Source organism: Callospermophilus lateralis, chromosome 2 (genome assembly GCF_048772815.1).
Source record: "Callospermophilus lateralis isolate mCalLat2 chromosome 2, mCalLat2.hap1, whole genome shotgun sequence".
Lineage (NCBI taxonomy): Eukaryota > Metazoa > Chordata > Mammalia > Rodentia > Sciuridae > Callospermophilus > Callospermophilus lateralis.
The window spans coordinates 136913014-136929979 of NC_135306.1; the positions used below are offsets into that span (position 1 = coordinate 136913014).

The 16966-nt window shown below is 35.2% G+C and overlaps 1 protein-coding gene across 3 annotated transcripts in view; it reads left to right on the plus strand.

The window, feature by feature from the left end:
- The window catches only part of Grm5 (glutamate metabotropic receptor 5), a 427374-nt gene that overhangs the window by 332985 nt on the left and 77423 nt on the right, over positions 1 to 16966 (plus strand). For all 3 annotated transcript variants that reach the window (XM_076843895.2, XM_076843896.2, XM_076843897.2), the window contains exons 4-5: positions 7149 to 7395; positions 13778 to 13946. In XM_076843895.2, the coding sequence (XP_076700010.1) occupies positions 7149 to 7395; positions 13778 to 13946 (416 nt within the window). The remainder of the gene's footprint in view (positions 1 to 7148; positions 7396 to 13777; positions 13947 to 16966) is intronic.

Here is a 16966-nt window from a genome sequence, read left to right on the forward strand (position 1 = left end):
TTTAAATTTAAAATTTGGTGTTCTGTATATAGAAACATAATATTCCCTGGAGAGTTTTTGAAGTTCCCTGAGGGAAACTTTTCTTTCTGCAGTTGCTGTGTTCATTTGCATTTCAGTATGAGCATTTAGAGGTCAACTGCCTGCACTTCAGGCACAGTTATAAATTAAAGACACTGAGGACATTAGAAACTGGTGTCTCTACAGACACTTGGGTACAGCTCTAATTCCCAGTGTTTCCAAGCCACCTGACACTTCAGTGTTAGACAAGGGGACAAAAGACCTACAAGATGTCAGCAGTTACCCCAGCCTTTTCATAGATGATTCTTTACATCACTAACCTCTGTCCAAGCCCTGTATCACAAAACCAATCTTTTATTTCATTAATCTGAATCTATTCTCCTAAGGCACTACCTATATTTTTTTATAAGATTCATTCCTCTGTCTGTCCCATTTTATGGTATGTTCTAGCCAAAGGATCCCTGATATACAATAGATAATGTTGAGCACTGTTCTAGGTGCTGGAAACAAAATGATAAACAAGATCAATGTGTACCCTATCCACAGAAACTGATTGTCTATTCTAAACTAATCTCTGGACACCATTATATATGTAGAGGCTTTTAAAAAAAAAGTATTTAGTAAATATTAAATGAAGGAATGGATTATCCAATCTGAGTCACAGTATTATGAAATATGGAGGATATCAGGTGAGCATGATGGCTTTAGCCTATATGAAGTTCGTACTCTGTAGGGTGTGCAGTCAGGCATGCAGATAATTTTAGTGTGTGGCAGAAAGTATTGCTTGACATAATAGAGGTATAAGCACATTTCTGTGGAGCACATAATGGCAAAAGATTAATTCTGGTTTGAGGGGATGTTCTGCCCTTTTGTCACAGCAGGAAACAAATTATTGTGTCATCTACTGTGTGCAACTGGAATCCATTTGCCATATGCATAAAGAATGAGTGGATTCATAAAATAAATGAGGGTAGGGAGAATTTGTTTCACTGAAGTTTTTATTGAAATATTACAGTTCATTATTGAACAGCATCTTCCAGATTTATAATCACTTTCTTAGAAAATGCTGGAATCTCTTCCCCTTTATCTTCCTTCATTTATTAATGTTTTTTCCTTACTAATGGGTCCACAGGATGTACTGAAGACAACCTGAAAATGTTTTAGTGCCTAAAACAAGGGCTAAAACAAAGAATTAACTTGGTTCTTTTTTTTTTTTTCCTTAAATAATCTGTTGCCTATCTCATTCCACAATAATGAGTTAATTTGATGAAAACAGTTTTAAATCATGATTAATTTCCCTTTCATAATGAAAATAGCACTACATAAGGAGTTAGGAGACGGTCTAGGCAGCTGCCGCTAGATAAAGGTATGATTTTAGATAAGTTCTTTGTCCCTCTTGGCCTTATTTTCCTCATTTGTAAAATTGCTTTATTGGACCAAACTAGGTCACAATTTCAGATGAGTGCAGTGGTCAGAGAGGTGATATAAAAGAGAAGAAAGTCAGTATTTGCCATGTGAGACTGTGGTGCCAGTGTTGTTACATCTTCTGATTTTTCAAGAATCTACAAAGCTGGTTATATGAAATTTCAATAAAATAGCATTTAAGCAAAAATAATAATAATAATATCCAAGGACCGAGTTCAGCCTAAGGGCTTTCTTTTTTCAGCCTTTACACTAAATACCTTCTAAAATCCTTTGTATCACAGACATTCTTTGACTCTGATTTGCTAACAGCATTATTTCCCTTTGTTTAACATCTACTAAGCTTCAAAGTTTTAGTTCCCCGGATGAATCAAAGAACATGTTTTGCAGGCTACAAAATTAAATTGTAATCACAGATTGGAGGGTTTCAGTTTCTGTTAATCCTTTTGGAGGTTTCTGATTTGATTAAACAATACTAAAATCAGGCCTGAATATTAAATGCTGTAAATCAAGTATCCCAATTTGAACAAAAGGAAAAAAAAAAAAAAAGAAGGAAGAGCAGCTTCATTGCTTTCCTCTCTGCTCTGCAAACTGCTTTAAACAGGTGAAACAGCTGGCAAATTTGGGTTGGCACAGAATGTCATGGTTAGGTTGGGTCTGGTCCATGAAGACTTCAAAAAATCATCTTTGAGCAAAGTTAATGTTCCTGAAGGAAACATTCATTCTTAGAAGCATGAAGTAGTTAACATCTGATCTTTCCTATAGCTTAGTAGATTAGAAGCCTAAATAAAATGAATCATCTTATGATACACATTCAGGCCTTTAAAATTTACCTGACAAGATAAAGTTCCTTGGACCCTAATGAGCTACTATCACTAAACCTTAAACTTACATGCTGAGTTGATTTTGTATTGAGGACGGAGATTCGATCTTGCTTCGGCTTATACCACCAGCATCCAGCAGAGTCTGACATACAGTAGGGACTCAATAAATGTCTTTTAATCAATAACTTAATCTTTGAATGAGTCACTGAATAAATTAACCAATGAGCCAATTTTTCTCTCTGAGGCCAAAGCAACAAGAACAAAGGAAACGAATATAACTCTCTGAGTTTTATTTAGGCAGTAAACAAATAGTGTTTCAGCCAAACTAGAGCAGGGAATTTAGAAATGTAAACAGAATATCAGCAAAAGTTGGTTGGCATCTAACATTATTCCCACCTGATCGTGCACACTCCTCTTACTCTCAATATCATCTCTCGGTTCTGGAAATTTAAAATACAATGTTATATTATTTTTCATGCTGTTTCAATCTTATGGAGAATATTGAGTTTTGAAAAGAAAAATTCAAGCAAACAACTTGGTTAACTTCTATTTGTAAGTTTGTATCTGCCTTCTTTGGGCTACTGTTCCATTCTCAGTTCAGTTTCCAAAGCTTTTCAGTGCTGTCTGGGTTTGTCACACAGTGCCTCATCAAGTGGCTAGTCTTGGACTTATGCAGCATTCTGTCACATAGTTCAGTTCTCAGAATTTGGTATGCTAAGGTCAAATCCATGTCTGTACAACTCAGAAGTATCCCAGTAGTCTATTCAATGATATAGGATCTCTCCACTGTCCATTATCTTCTTGACCTTTCCAGCTTCTAGCCTCTTTGACCCATTTCCTGATCCTTTGGCTAGTACTTTAGTTTTTACCTCTTCCTCATTCTTTCTGTTCCTGCTACTAAATTACCATGGGACACAAATAAGATGAATCTAAAGAAGGGGAAATGTAGCAAAGGATTTCCTCACATACTTGGGGCATGGTTCCTTTGGTAAAAAAGAAGGGGTCCCACCCTTAGGGTTATAAGTACCTTCCTAGGACTATGGGCTCCACCATTACTACCTGCCACCATCTCCTTAGCAAGGACACCTAGGGGGTAAAATAGAAAAAAAAACCCCACAGAAATACAAATTCTTTCATTCCTTCCAAACTGTAGGTACCCCCTTTCTGCTTCTTAGTCTAGAAATAGAGGACTTGTCTTATAGTTCTTTCTGATTGCACCTGGTGTACAAGATCCATGTCTTAAGCTGCTTTTAACTTCACATTTAAATATATTAGAGGAAAAACTAAGAAATTCATGCCTACTTCACTGACATTTTGAGTTTTGTCAATCTATTTCTTTCCATATATATATATTTTAGCTCATCTAATTCTAATCATTCTGCCCAGAGTGTTTAGTTGTGTTCAGTGTAAGAAACAATAGAGTGTGCTTACTTCATTTTGATGGGACCAGAATTTTCACCTTGTATTTTTTTTTTCAAATAATTAGTTTTTATTGCTCTTTCCATGTATTTTTATTAGATGGTGAAAATCCATGAGACAGCTAAAAGGATCTGCCTGACAGATCCTATTGCAAATTGGTATTGATATTTAGTTTTGTTTAAACAAGTACTATTCTACAAAGAAATGATTTCTCTGTTTAACTGATTTCACAATCTGAGGTCCAGACCTGGTATTTGGTGACACTCTTGGAGGCTGTCTCTCACCCATATGGCCTTATTCATGTACACAGCATATTTTAGTAATGTCAGTCATGTGTCATATGCTGTGCTAAGTACAAGGACTACATCTGTGACTACCTCAGATAGTTCATAGTGTACTGAAAGCCAGTGAAAGATTACCACCAGAGCAATGAAGAGGAGAGAGCAGGACCTTAAACCTTAAATCCAGGCTAAAGGCAAACCTGAACACAGGCAATTTCTTTTTTTTTTCTTTTTCTATTAAAATATATTTTAATAGCTGGTGTTAACAATTTGTATAACAAAGGCCAAACTATATTAATAACATTGTACCATTCTGTAAGCCCCTTCATTTGAAAACCATTGTTTCCTTCACAACTGTTATAGTCTCAAAGTTAGTAGAATTGCACAAATTAATCCACCATAATGCTACATATTTAGAAGCAATCAAGAGTCACCCCACACAATGATTAAATGTGCATTTATATCACAGACCCACAGTTCCACACATACCATGCCCATTACATACTTGGTGCTGTTTCCAAAATGGTTAGCAATTCATTGTATGGACACTCAGGAATGGGCCTGGGGTGCAGTTTTTTTCTTTTCCCATTAAAGTAAATCATTCTTAACAGCAACTGGATTACAGTGAAGTATATAATATGCAAGCAGGATACCACATGTCAATCACAAAAGAGCCTATGAAATTCCCATGAATATACTGAAGTAATATGGACAACCAGGGAGAATATGTGCCAATATGGTTGTTCATCATCATGATGAAAAACAGCTCTCATACTGTAAGAAAAAAAGCAGGGACTTAATTTTGGAGTGAGAAGGGTTTTGAAAAATTTTTGAGTGCAAGTGAACTTACATGAATTGAAAATTTAAGTAGAAAATCTGAGGGAATGTGTGTTTTAGGTATTGAGAGTGTAATGCATAGAAACCCAGATGTAGAAGAGCATGTGTGCATACTACCATTGTGAAATGACATCTTCAGGCTTGTATAAATATTTATCAATGAAAATAATAATGTCTTGATGGAATAATAAAGTTAGGATATTGAATATCCCTCTTAAGAATGTTTACCCTTAGTGAGAAATACTGAGTAGCTAAAGGCAGGTCAAAGAGAACATTTTTATTTTATAACATTTTCATGTTTGACCTTGATATTGAATCTAGAAATATTAATACACAAGTACATATATAATTAGGAAGTTCTAAAACGCAAATAAAGGTTTTAGGAATGGATGGGTCTGGAAGAAAAGAAATGGATACAGGGAATAGTGTGCAAAATTAGTTGAGATATAGAATGAATCCAACTTTTTTTTAATCAAATGTTAAGCTTGATGTGCCTTAGGGACTGTCTGGGAGTTCGGTTGGATTTAGATTTAAAAGAAGCTGTTGGGTATCCTAGTAAGAGGCATGCACTATAGAGCTAAACTGTATTATTCTAAATCCTGCTTCTTCTCAGAATAACCATGTGGCATTGGGTTAGTTCACCATTCTATGCCAGTTCTCTCATAAAAATACTACATATTCCATTGGGTTGTTATAAGAATTGAGTGAATGTCTGTATAGCACTAAAAACAATCCCTATAGGCAATCCTCACTTACCTGCATTGAAAACATGGAAAGAGTATAGAATTAGAAGATGACAAAATGTAAAACTATACAGAATGATAAAACTTTAAGGCATGATAAGAATTCAACAGAAGTCTAATATCAGAGATAGATCCAATCAATCAATCAATCATGTTTGTTCTATTTTCCAATGTTTCTTAAATGTGAGCACCCCCAACTTCTCTATTGCTGTCACCATGTAAAACAAAACAAAAACCCACCAGTATCTGTTGCATGGGTCTATAACACTGGCCAAACAAATTATCTCCCTTCTTTACAACCTAAACAGCACCTCAGATTCCCCATCCCCACCAATCTGTTTCTCACTTCTCATTTAATGGCACTTTAATCCATCATTGCTCAAACTAAAAACCTGGACTCATCCTTTGATTCTTCTGTTTCCCTAATAGACCATATCCAATCCATTAGCACATCTTGTTGTTTCCTTTTTCAAAATAGACTCAGAATCCTATCCTGGACTAAACCACCATCATCTCTCAGCATTCTACCACAGTATCCCAAATGTTTTCCCCTCCTCTTTTACCAATTTCTTTCCATTTTCCATACAGCAAAATAATTTTTAATGAAACTTGGAAAACATTCCAAAGACCTACACTCCACTGGTCCTGTTTCTCTCTCTTACCTCTCATTTTAGTTCTCTTCTCCTTATTCACTATGCATTAGTCTTTCAAATAAAGATAGTAGAGGATATAAAAGATAGCAGAATACAACAGCAACTAGTATGGCAATATGTAAAAACGTGGATGTGTAACCAATGTGATTCTGCAATCTGTATACAGGGTAAAAATGGGAGTTCATAACCCACTTGAATCAAATGTATGAAATATGTTATGTCAAGAGCTTTGTAATATTTTGAACAACCAATAAAAAAAGAAATAAAACAAATCATTAGAAAGGGCTGTTATTGGACAGGTTTCTTTAGTGTAGAATCCATGTCTAATTCATCATTTTTATTTTTCCCCTAGGTCACCAATCACATGCTTTATATATACTCTGATTTTACACTTATTGAATTGATTAGTGACTTAATGGATTTTAATTGCTATGTTTTATAATTTTAAAATAGGCTCATTTATGGAGAGAATATGCTTTGAGACTGGAGGTGGTAGGTGATAAATCATCAACTAGGTAAGTTGAGGCCAGATGGTAGAGGATCTTATTTTCTCAGTTAAGAAGACTAAATAGTTTGGAGGCTAGAGATTTGTTGTGGATTTCTAAACTAAGAGGTACATTATCACAGCTGACACAAGGGAAATTAATCTGTCCTTAAGATAAATTTTGTATACAGTAATGCAATGCTATCCTTCCCCTATCCTCAGAGTTCAGTTACTGGAGGAAGTGAATCTTTCTGTTGTTGGGAGCTGAGATCTGTCTTCAAGGTTTTGGAACAAAAGCCCAAATAGAGAAGACAAAGTTTGGGACAGTATGTTGGCTCTGTTTCTAGCATTGCCTCCAGTTCAAATTCTGACAAGTTGCTCCAGGGCATTCCAATTATTTGGGATCCGTACATTCACGAATGATAGAATTAAATTCCAAAATTAATGCTTGATTTGTTTCTCAACAGGTTCTCTGACCCTGAGAACACATCATGTTCAAGATTCCAAAATGGGATTTGTGATCAATGCCATCTATTCCATGGCCTATGGACTACACAACATGCAGATGTCCCTCTGCCCAGGCTACGCAGGACTCTGTGATGCAATGAAGCCAATTGATGGGCGAAAACTTTTGGACTCTCTGATGAAAACCAATTTTACTGGGGTTTCTGGAGATATGATCCTATTTGATGAAAATGGAGACTCTCCAGGAAGGTATTGTTAGATTTCTCCTCTAAACAACAGAGCCTAAACAAGAGCCAATTGTAGATGTTGAGATGCTTGTCTCCCTCCCTTGTGGCTATTTAGGCTGCCTGGCCATGTTTGTCAAGCCCCAGTATCCCAAAGTGAGCAAAACAGAGACGAAACTTTATACCCTGTGGCCAAAGAAAAAAATTGATGCCGATGTCCACAATATGCTTTTGAAATCATCACATTTCAGAGACCTAAAGTTAGAGCAGGAGCCTCACTTTATCATAAGTAACCAAAGCCATCTCAATGGTTTCTCAGTGCATGTTATGCCATGTTATTCCCTATACTCTGTTATCCTCTTGGGTCATGGAACTATTCTGAAATAGGAATGATTCAATTTCTGGCAATCCAGAAATAGGGTTGAGGTACTTTATGCCATTTTCTGTATCTACAGTGATTTATAAGTCATATTTTACTTTGTTATTCTCCAGTTGGAGCACTTTCTCTCTGAGGATTGAATTGCCATTTTCTCTGATATTTCACCTTTATTATTTCTAGGGAAGTGCCTGAGAAATATGAAACTTACTTATAATTATAGGTCAACAATCACTAGGTATCCAAAATTTACCAGAATTCACATGTATTTTATACCCCAATTCTTAACTTTACACAGTATGTTTTTAATCCAGGAGGGATTTAATCCATGAGGGATGGTGTCATTGAAATTATATTCTGAGTTGTAATAGCCTATGCTTTGCATCAGAACAATCAGGACCCTTTGGTCTCCTATTGAAAAATTCCAAATGCTCTTCCAATAGCACCTTGTGCTTAGCAGCTGTTCCTGAAGAAGTGTCAGTGCACTCTATTTGCAGTTGACCCTGCCAAGAGAAGATCTCATGAGATCCTCCACAGCTCACACCCCATGTGCCCATACTTTCTGCCAACAATCTTGGTTTAGCACATTTCCATATTGTAAGGTAAGCTGGAGATTGTCCTGGATATAGCTGTTGCCATCTCACATGCTGAACTGCTAAGTGACAGTGCCAGGTCACATAGCCAGACTAAAAAACATAGTTTCTCTGTTCCAGAAGTTTGAAGATTATTGCTCCAAGACTGTTTGCTAAGATAAACCAACTTTACACAATACTGTTTTCTACATTTTTCTCTGTTTGCTATATCCACTGGACCAAAAGTTAATTCACATGTGTTATAATATCTTTTAGGACAGGCTGACCCATTAGCTCACCTTTAGGTTCTCTGATATCTATGCATGGATTTATTGTTCCTTTGTGCATCTCTGGATTAGTGACATTAGCTTAGGACCTGCTAACAGACTAATGAATATAGCTATCTCAGTTCAAGAGTTTTGACATCATGTCCCCAAAACAGTTTCACAAATGAGACATTGAGGAAATGTTTCAGATGGTTCAGCTCTGTTCCAGCGGGAAACTTTAATAGATTAGGCAGAACATTACTTTCTCACTCATACTCCACATACACTATAATAGGGTACTTTTAGGACACTGGTTCTTAACCTTTTTTGGAATATTAATCCTTTCAGGACTCTGGTAAAATTCTAGATGTTCTTTCAGGAACAATAAACATAACATTTTGCAAACAATATCTGGAAGTGCATGCTGGTTTGAGTCTATCCATTCACTACTAAGTTTGAATATTACAAGCTGAGCATGGTGCTGCACACATGTTATCCCAGTGGCTCTGGAGGCTAAGGCAGGATAATCCTGAATTCAAAGCCAGCCTAAGCAATTCAGTGAGACCCTATGTCTAAATAAAAATAGGGCTGGGGATGTGGCTCAGTGGTCAAGTGCCCCTGAGTTCAATCCCTGGTGCCCCCCCCCAAATTTTGATATTACATTAATGCATTAATAAATTATCAGAGTTGGCCTCTGAGGGCATGGACCAGATCAAAGAAAGGTTTGTTTGCAACCTTTTGTTTTTCCAACTAATTTACTTATATTTTTAAAGAAAATTACAACTGTTCACAACCAGACTTCACAACAGTGAGAATCTGTTTCAAAAGAAAATTATAGCTAATATTTATTGTATGCTATTATCCAAACACCAAGCTAAGTGCTCTACTTTTTAATCACATGAGGTAAGTAATATTATTATTCTTTTTTTTTTTCAGCTGAAAAAACTGAGGCCTACAAAGGTTAAAGTACTCATCCAAAGACAGTCTCTTAAGTGATAAGAGTTGATTGTAACTCTGTCTTTTAGACTCTAGCTGCTTGTCTTATAATCAAACACAATCAAATTATAAAAATATTTTTAGAAACTTATTTGCAGAAAGTGCATTGTTATTTTTGTGTAGTAAAAGTAACTGTTGGGTTGGATCAAAGAGATTCTCAACTGGACAAAGAACTAGAGGAGCAAGGCGTGATGAGGGATTCTCCTAAAATGCCAGATGTATAAGAGGAAGATCCTGAACAAAGGGAGCCAGGAGAGATAGAAACTGGTTCTTTTACATGCATTTGCAGATTTTTCTCAAGCATATTTGGATCATTGTTTTTAAACCTCACCTCTGAGTAGGGTACTATCACCCCATAATTTTGTAATTAAAACCATGGTGCCATGTGTGTTACAGAACTTTTGAATTTAAAAATGTTTACACAGTAATATAATGCCCCCAACATGCTGTGGAACAGCACTCCTTAATCAATAAATGGATATTTCTGACATAATACATGAATATTCATACTAGGTATTATATAGAGACTATAAATAGCCTCAGGTTCAGGTCAGGTTTTTTCACTGGTAACTGCAGATAGATTCATGTTTTGCTGCCAGTGGAGTTGTGAAAAAACATACAGTTTTCAGAGCTCTAAGTGTTTCATAATTACAGATGTGAAATATGGACCTATGGTATTTACCACCAGTGATGTAGATCATATGTCAGCAAACTAGGGTCTGCAAGCCAAATTGAGTTTGCTGTAAAGAAGGATTTTTAGAGCACAGTGACAGTCATTTAGTTAGGCACTGTGGCTGCTTTTGCACTATAATAGCAGAGCTGAGTAGTTAGAGACCATCTACAAGTCAAAAATACTTATTATCTGTGCTTTAACAGTGGAAGTTTTCTAAGCCCTAGTTTAGAGACTCCTTCAGGACCTAAATTTTAAGTGGTCTAGCTGCTGCCCGGGACTGACCTTAATTAGGCAGAAGGAACATGGAGAGAAAATGTCAAACTCAATACAACTGCCCATTTAAAGCAAAAATTAAGATACTATATTGTAGAGTGGATAAGTGTATAGTTGTAAAATATTTGAAAAGAATGGTATAAGGGAAAGGGAAATGAAATTATACAAGGAAATATTCTTACATTTTACATTAGGTAACTTGACATTAAGTAGACTAAGAATTCATATTTGTAATCCCTTAAGCAACCTCTAAAATTTTCATACCAGAAGAAAGGAAGACCAGTAAAGGGATTAAGGAAAAAAGATTAACTTGAAAATATGCAGAAAAAGAGGAATGGAAGGGCAAAAACCAATAGGACACGTGGAAATTTGAAGCTTGAATAGTAGAAATTTCAGATTCTGACCCTGAATGCACATGGATTCTTTTTTTTTTTTTTTTTAGATTTTTTTTTTTTTTTAGTTCTAGATGGACACAATACCTTTATTTCATTTATTTTTTAATGGGGTGCTGAGGGTTGAACCCAGTTAGATGAGTGTCAGATGAGTGTTCTACCACTGAGCCACGACCCCAGCTCACACATGGATTCTGAATACACTGCTGTGCTCCTAAAAGGACCATAGAGAAACAGATGATCTGTGTCAATGTCCTACTTTTCCTGGAGAGAAATCTGAGTCTCAGAGAAAGAAAGAGATGCATCCAAGTTTGCACAGCCAACTAACTAGTAACAGTGGAAGGATAATATGCAGCTCTCAGTTACAATTATCAAATGAGAATTTACCTTAGTCTTTTTGAGCATTTTTTATTTGTTCTTTTTTGAATCACTCATTCTTTTCACTTTTGATGGATAATAAATTTTGTATCCTTTCTCTGAAAATTAAAAAATAAAAATATCTCATATCAACTCAAAAAAAGGAGAGAATCTTTGTTAGGAGAAGTATCCTTATGAAGTTCTTTTTCAGTGTACTGCTACTGAAGGTTTTTAAAGGAATGGGATATATTCACAGCTTTAGTTATTATTAATAATATCTTTCTCTCTGTCTGGTAGGTAAGAAACAATTACCAGGAAAAAAAAAAGATTAATTCTGAAAGGAAGATTTATTGTCTCCAGTATGGTTATACAAGTGTGATAGGTTAAGCAAAATAATGATTTAACTTTTCTTTAAATAATTTTCCTATCAAATATGACATTTTTTATTCTATAGGGTTTCCTAATTATTTTTTAAAAAATGAATCCATTTACTTTTTAAAATTTCTCATACATACAAGTAGGAGCCATGGGTGTAAAGTTAAAACCTTATAATGTAAAGTGGTTACATGTTTACATTATTTAAACAACAGAAAATTGATCTCTTAGCTATAGCAATAGATTGGGAGTAATCTAATGGAGAAAAAATGAAGAGCTGACTTAAAGTACTAAGGTTTAGTTTAGGTCCTGGCTCTGACACTTGCTCTGCAAGTTGGTCTGTCAGACTGACCTTAGGTGGCTTCAGTTCTATTAGCTGTGAAATAAACATCTTGGTCAGACTTTGTCAGACTTAAGAATCAGTAGAAATGGGGTTGACGTCTTGTTTTTGAGTGAGTAAAGATACCCTCATATCTTCTAAAATCAGCAGCAAAAGAAGCCTCCTGACATTGACATTTATTTCTTTCTCCCAGACTACAATGTTCAAAGGTTATTTGCTCACAGAAATTCACCTTTTAAGACTTAGCAGCCTGTGTATTTGAAGGAGCCCATGACATAACACATGAGGTCGTTTTACTTTAGTGCTTTGTATTCTAAAATCTTGATTTGTGGAATGCTCTGTGGCCATAGGATAACTGTGACAGTGTGGAAAGGAAAGTGAGCTATGAATTTTTATTTAGAAGTGGAATTTAGGTAGTTATCCCAACTTGTTACCTACTTCAAATAAAACACTAAGGATAATCCTGAAGCTACTTAACAACCAACAAAATATAAGAATGGATTGTTATTCTGAAAAAAAAAAAAACCTACTACAGTAAAAAAATTGTGATTGACAATAAAAACAGCATGGCATCATCATCTTACAAAGGAGATTCAAGGACTGAGGTTAGTTCTGTTCTTTTTATTTCTGTGCAGAATGTTGGTGCAACTATGGTATATGGTCACTGGAACCCAAAAGCTAGAATGTGTTCTATCCATATCCATTTCCAGATTGCTGAACATACTGAAGAAGCTTTTTATGAGTTAGAAGCCTACCTGCCTGTACAGTGTGTGTAGTGTTAAAAAGCATGTGAAGGGCCCTAGGGTTGTAGCTTGGTGGTACAGTGGTTACCTGACACTGGGTTCAATCCTCAGCACCACATAAAAATAAACAAATAAAATACAGATATCATGCCCATCTTCAACTTAAAAAAAAAATCTTAAAAACAACAACAAAAAACGCATGTAAAGACATTGTGAACCTGTAGGTTCTACATTCCTGTAGGAACCAATGCAGTGGTTTTGTTGCTAATCTGATGTCCTCAGATGAGAAAATTATTTCAAAAGTGTTTCTCTGGAAATGTTCTCACATATAAGAAAAGTCTTTTAAATAAGCATGTTGGTTTGCCCTATTTACTTGTTTATCCCTTACTCAAAATAAGAGTAACAACAAATAAAGCCTGAAAACTCACCAAGTACTCCTCTCTTCCAGTATTTTTACATTGCATAAGATTCTTTAGTAACTATGTTCAGGTTTTTATTTAAAAAAAAAATCTGGAAATTGCCTTTATACAATGAACTTAATAGTTGACAAAGGGTAAAATAATAAAGGCAAAATCAGGCCTTATCCAAGTTACTCCCACATACCCTAACACTGAAAACAAGATCAAAGATTTACCAAATTCTCATGGGGCTAGTAAAGGAAAATTTGATCATACTTGAATGGAGACAAAACTCTTTTTTTTTTTTTTCAGAAGCCCAACAGTAGTCCTTGCTTAAATTTCTTGAAGTTATTTAAAAACTACTCCATCCTTTTGAGGTTAAGTCAGTTTCTCACATGGGATTATTTTCTATTCCAGGTATAGATTTTAATGTAAATAAATAAATACATGAATAATTAAAAGAGAACAATGATCTCTGAAGAGAAAATGAAATGGCAGATAGGTTTTGGTTATCTAAGGATTCTGTCTTGTGAAATTCCAGCACTACTTACCCGACAGGAGTTATATTTAAGGGAATGAAGTCATTTTCCTTTTTATAGAGGATTATTTATATTTGTAGCTGAATAGTTATTTTCTTATTTCTCAGGTATGAAATAATGAATTTCAAGGAAATGGGAAAAGATTACTTTGATTATATCAATGTTGGAAGTTGGGACAATGGAGAACTAAAAATGGATGACGATGAAGTATGGACCAAGAAAAATAACATCATCAGATCTGTGTGCAGTGAGCCATGTGAGAAAGGCCAGATAAAGGTAAAGTGGAGGACACACTTCATTCATTTTTGTTTTAAATTCAACAATGTTGGCTACCATTGGCTATTTTTCTAAATTGAGATTTTCTTTCATTTTTATATTGTAAGCTTTTAGCATTAGAAACTGTGAGGTTTTTTTTTTTCTTCTTTACTCTTATTAATTCCTTATGTCTAATGCAACCAATAGTCTTAGTAGTTGGTCTGAGAGGATAAAACTAATTGAGGCATTATGTTCTACCCCACACTTTCTGCTTATCCAAGACTTTAAAGACTGATTCCTGTAAGTGAATGACTTAGAATTGGAAAACATGCTAATTCTCATTAATTTAACAAGTATTTATCAAATGCCTCTTAATGTAATAGTAGTAGTCAATATCCGTGGGGGAAAATGAGTGAGACATCCTTTATTGTTGGATTTCATATGGATGAGAAAACTATATAGATCATGAGAGAGCAGTATCATGAAAATGTGATGACTTCCTCAAGAAAGAAAAAATAGACTATGTAAGTTCTTGGTGGGGAGGGTGAAAGAGAACTTTTTTCTGAATAAAATGTAAAACATTGGACCGTAAAAATGAGTGTGACTCAAGGGAGAGATCATTAGTGTAGAGGGAACAGTCATTGGAAAGATGCAGAAGTGATCAAGGGGATACAGAGTTTCTCAATAGCAGTGAATAATCTAGATTATGTAAATGGTTGCTCTAAATGGTTATTATAAAAGAAAAAGTTATGATAGGTTGTGTCCAGATTTGTGGAAAGTTTTCAATGTTATACTAAATAAATTGAAGCTACTTCTTATTAAACAGGAGTCAAAGAAAAACTTTGAGGTGTTGGCATAAATTGAGCTATCATAGGTGAAGATTGATGAGCAGACTTATGAATCATGAAAAAAGATGGAAGAAATAAGTAAATGGATGCTGTGATCATGGTGACGAGGGCTTGAATTAGGGAAGAAACAGTGAGAATGAAAAAGTGGACAGGGTGTACATTGGGAGAAACCTTACAAAGAGACTCAATCAATTCTGATTACTGATTAGATACAAGGTTGGAGAAAAAAAAAGGAGTACAAGACAATCAACTGTAATTACAAGTTTTAGTAACTAAAAAAGTGCCATTGTCAGGAATAACAAATGAGAATGCTTTTAGAGAAAAGGTGTTGAGTTTTGGGGGAGTTTGTTGGTTTAGAGATAGCCACCCTGTGATGATTGGTCCAGAACAGTGAGAAATAAGACTAATGATTCAGATTTAGACATTAATTAAATGGAGTTCAAGTTGAAGTTGTTAAGTAGATAAAATTGCTCAATCTAGAAGTTTCTATAAAAAATAATACAGATCTAGAAGAGTCTTGAAGAATGTCTTCTTTTGAAGTTTAAAGGAAGAAGAAGAAATAGAGGCTGAGTAAGTTCAGATTCAGAGAGCTCCATCAGAATTTGCTGTTAGATAAGACAGTTTTCAGTGGAAGATGAGCCAAGGAAGAAGAGGAGCGAGGTCAAGACCTGAGAATTGGAGATCAGCCTTTCATCTGGTTCCTCTGGAGATAGAAGTCTTCCAGATGGAGCAACAACATATAATGGTAACTGAGCATCCAAAATTATATGGTGAAAAATAGGTAGCAGTTTGGTAATTTCAGGGTACAGGAAAGGTGCTTTTACACTGGTGTGTCCTAGCTGATAGGAAATAAAAAGCCAATGAAGAAGAATATGGAAATATAATTAAAAAGCAGAAATAAGTTAGTTATTGTTGTGTTTTGGTTAAATATGAGTTGTTCCCCCAAACGCTCATGTGTAAGACAATGCAAGAATGTTCCAAGGTGAAATGATTACATTATGAGAGTTGAAACTTAATCGGTGGATTAATCTACTGATATGGTAACTATGGACAGGTAGGGTATAGCTGGAAGAAGTAGATCACTGGAAACCTACCTTTGGGATTTATATTTTGACTCTGGTGAGTGGTGCTCCCTCTTTCTCTCTCTGTTTCCTGATTGCCATGGTCAGAGGTGGAGACTATCATGCTAAGTGAAATAAGCCATTCCTAAAAAACCCAAAGGCCTATTCTCTTTGATATGCAGATGCTAACTCACTATGGGGGCAAGGAGTTGGGAGGTTGGGAAGAACAGTTGTACTTTGGATTAGACAAAGGAGAATGAAGGGAAGGGAGGGAAAATGGGAAGAGGAAAGATAGTAGAATGAATCAGACATTCCTTTCCTATGTGTATATATGATTACACGACCAGTATAATTCTACATCATACTCAACCACAAGAATGAGATGTTACATACCATATAAGTATAATATGTCAAAATGCATTCTAGTGTCATATATAACTAATAAGAACAAATGAAAAATTAAAAATATAAGATAAAACTTAGAAAGTATTGGGGAAGTGGCTCAGTGGTAAAGAACCTCTTGGTTCAATTCTTAGTAGCAATTTTTTTAAAAAATGAAATATTTTGCTATTGGATTTATAATTAAAAGTTCCTCAAAAGGTGGTTCTGAAGATTTGAAAAGCCTAAGACTTGAAGGAAGAAAGACAAAGTCAAAGAAAATAGAAAACAAATTTCTTAATAGTGTCTAAATGACACACTGGCTTACAAAACATATAAAAATTTTTGGATATCTTATTATGTTACATAGGAAGAATTGTGAACCAAAGCCTAGAGGCTAAATCTGATCTGCTGCCTGCCTTTGCATATGAACTTTTATAAAACTACAGCCAAGCTGTGTTCCTGTGTTCCTTCTTTCCTTCCACCATTTTTCCCTACCCGCCCCAGCCCCTTTCTTCCTTTTGATCCTTTTCAAAAAACATTTACTAAATGTTTATATACAGTGATAAAAAATTTCTGAACTTTGGCCCATCTTACAACTAAGCTCTTCATGTGAAATCCAGTATAGACCCAACCAAGATATCAATTGTTCATGCTCTCCACTACTTCCTGAAAAACATTTATACAATGTAAATAACCATAGAGAATGTTGATTTTTTGACTCTTTGCAGCAGTACATTTTGAGCCTGTAACT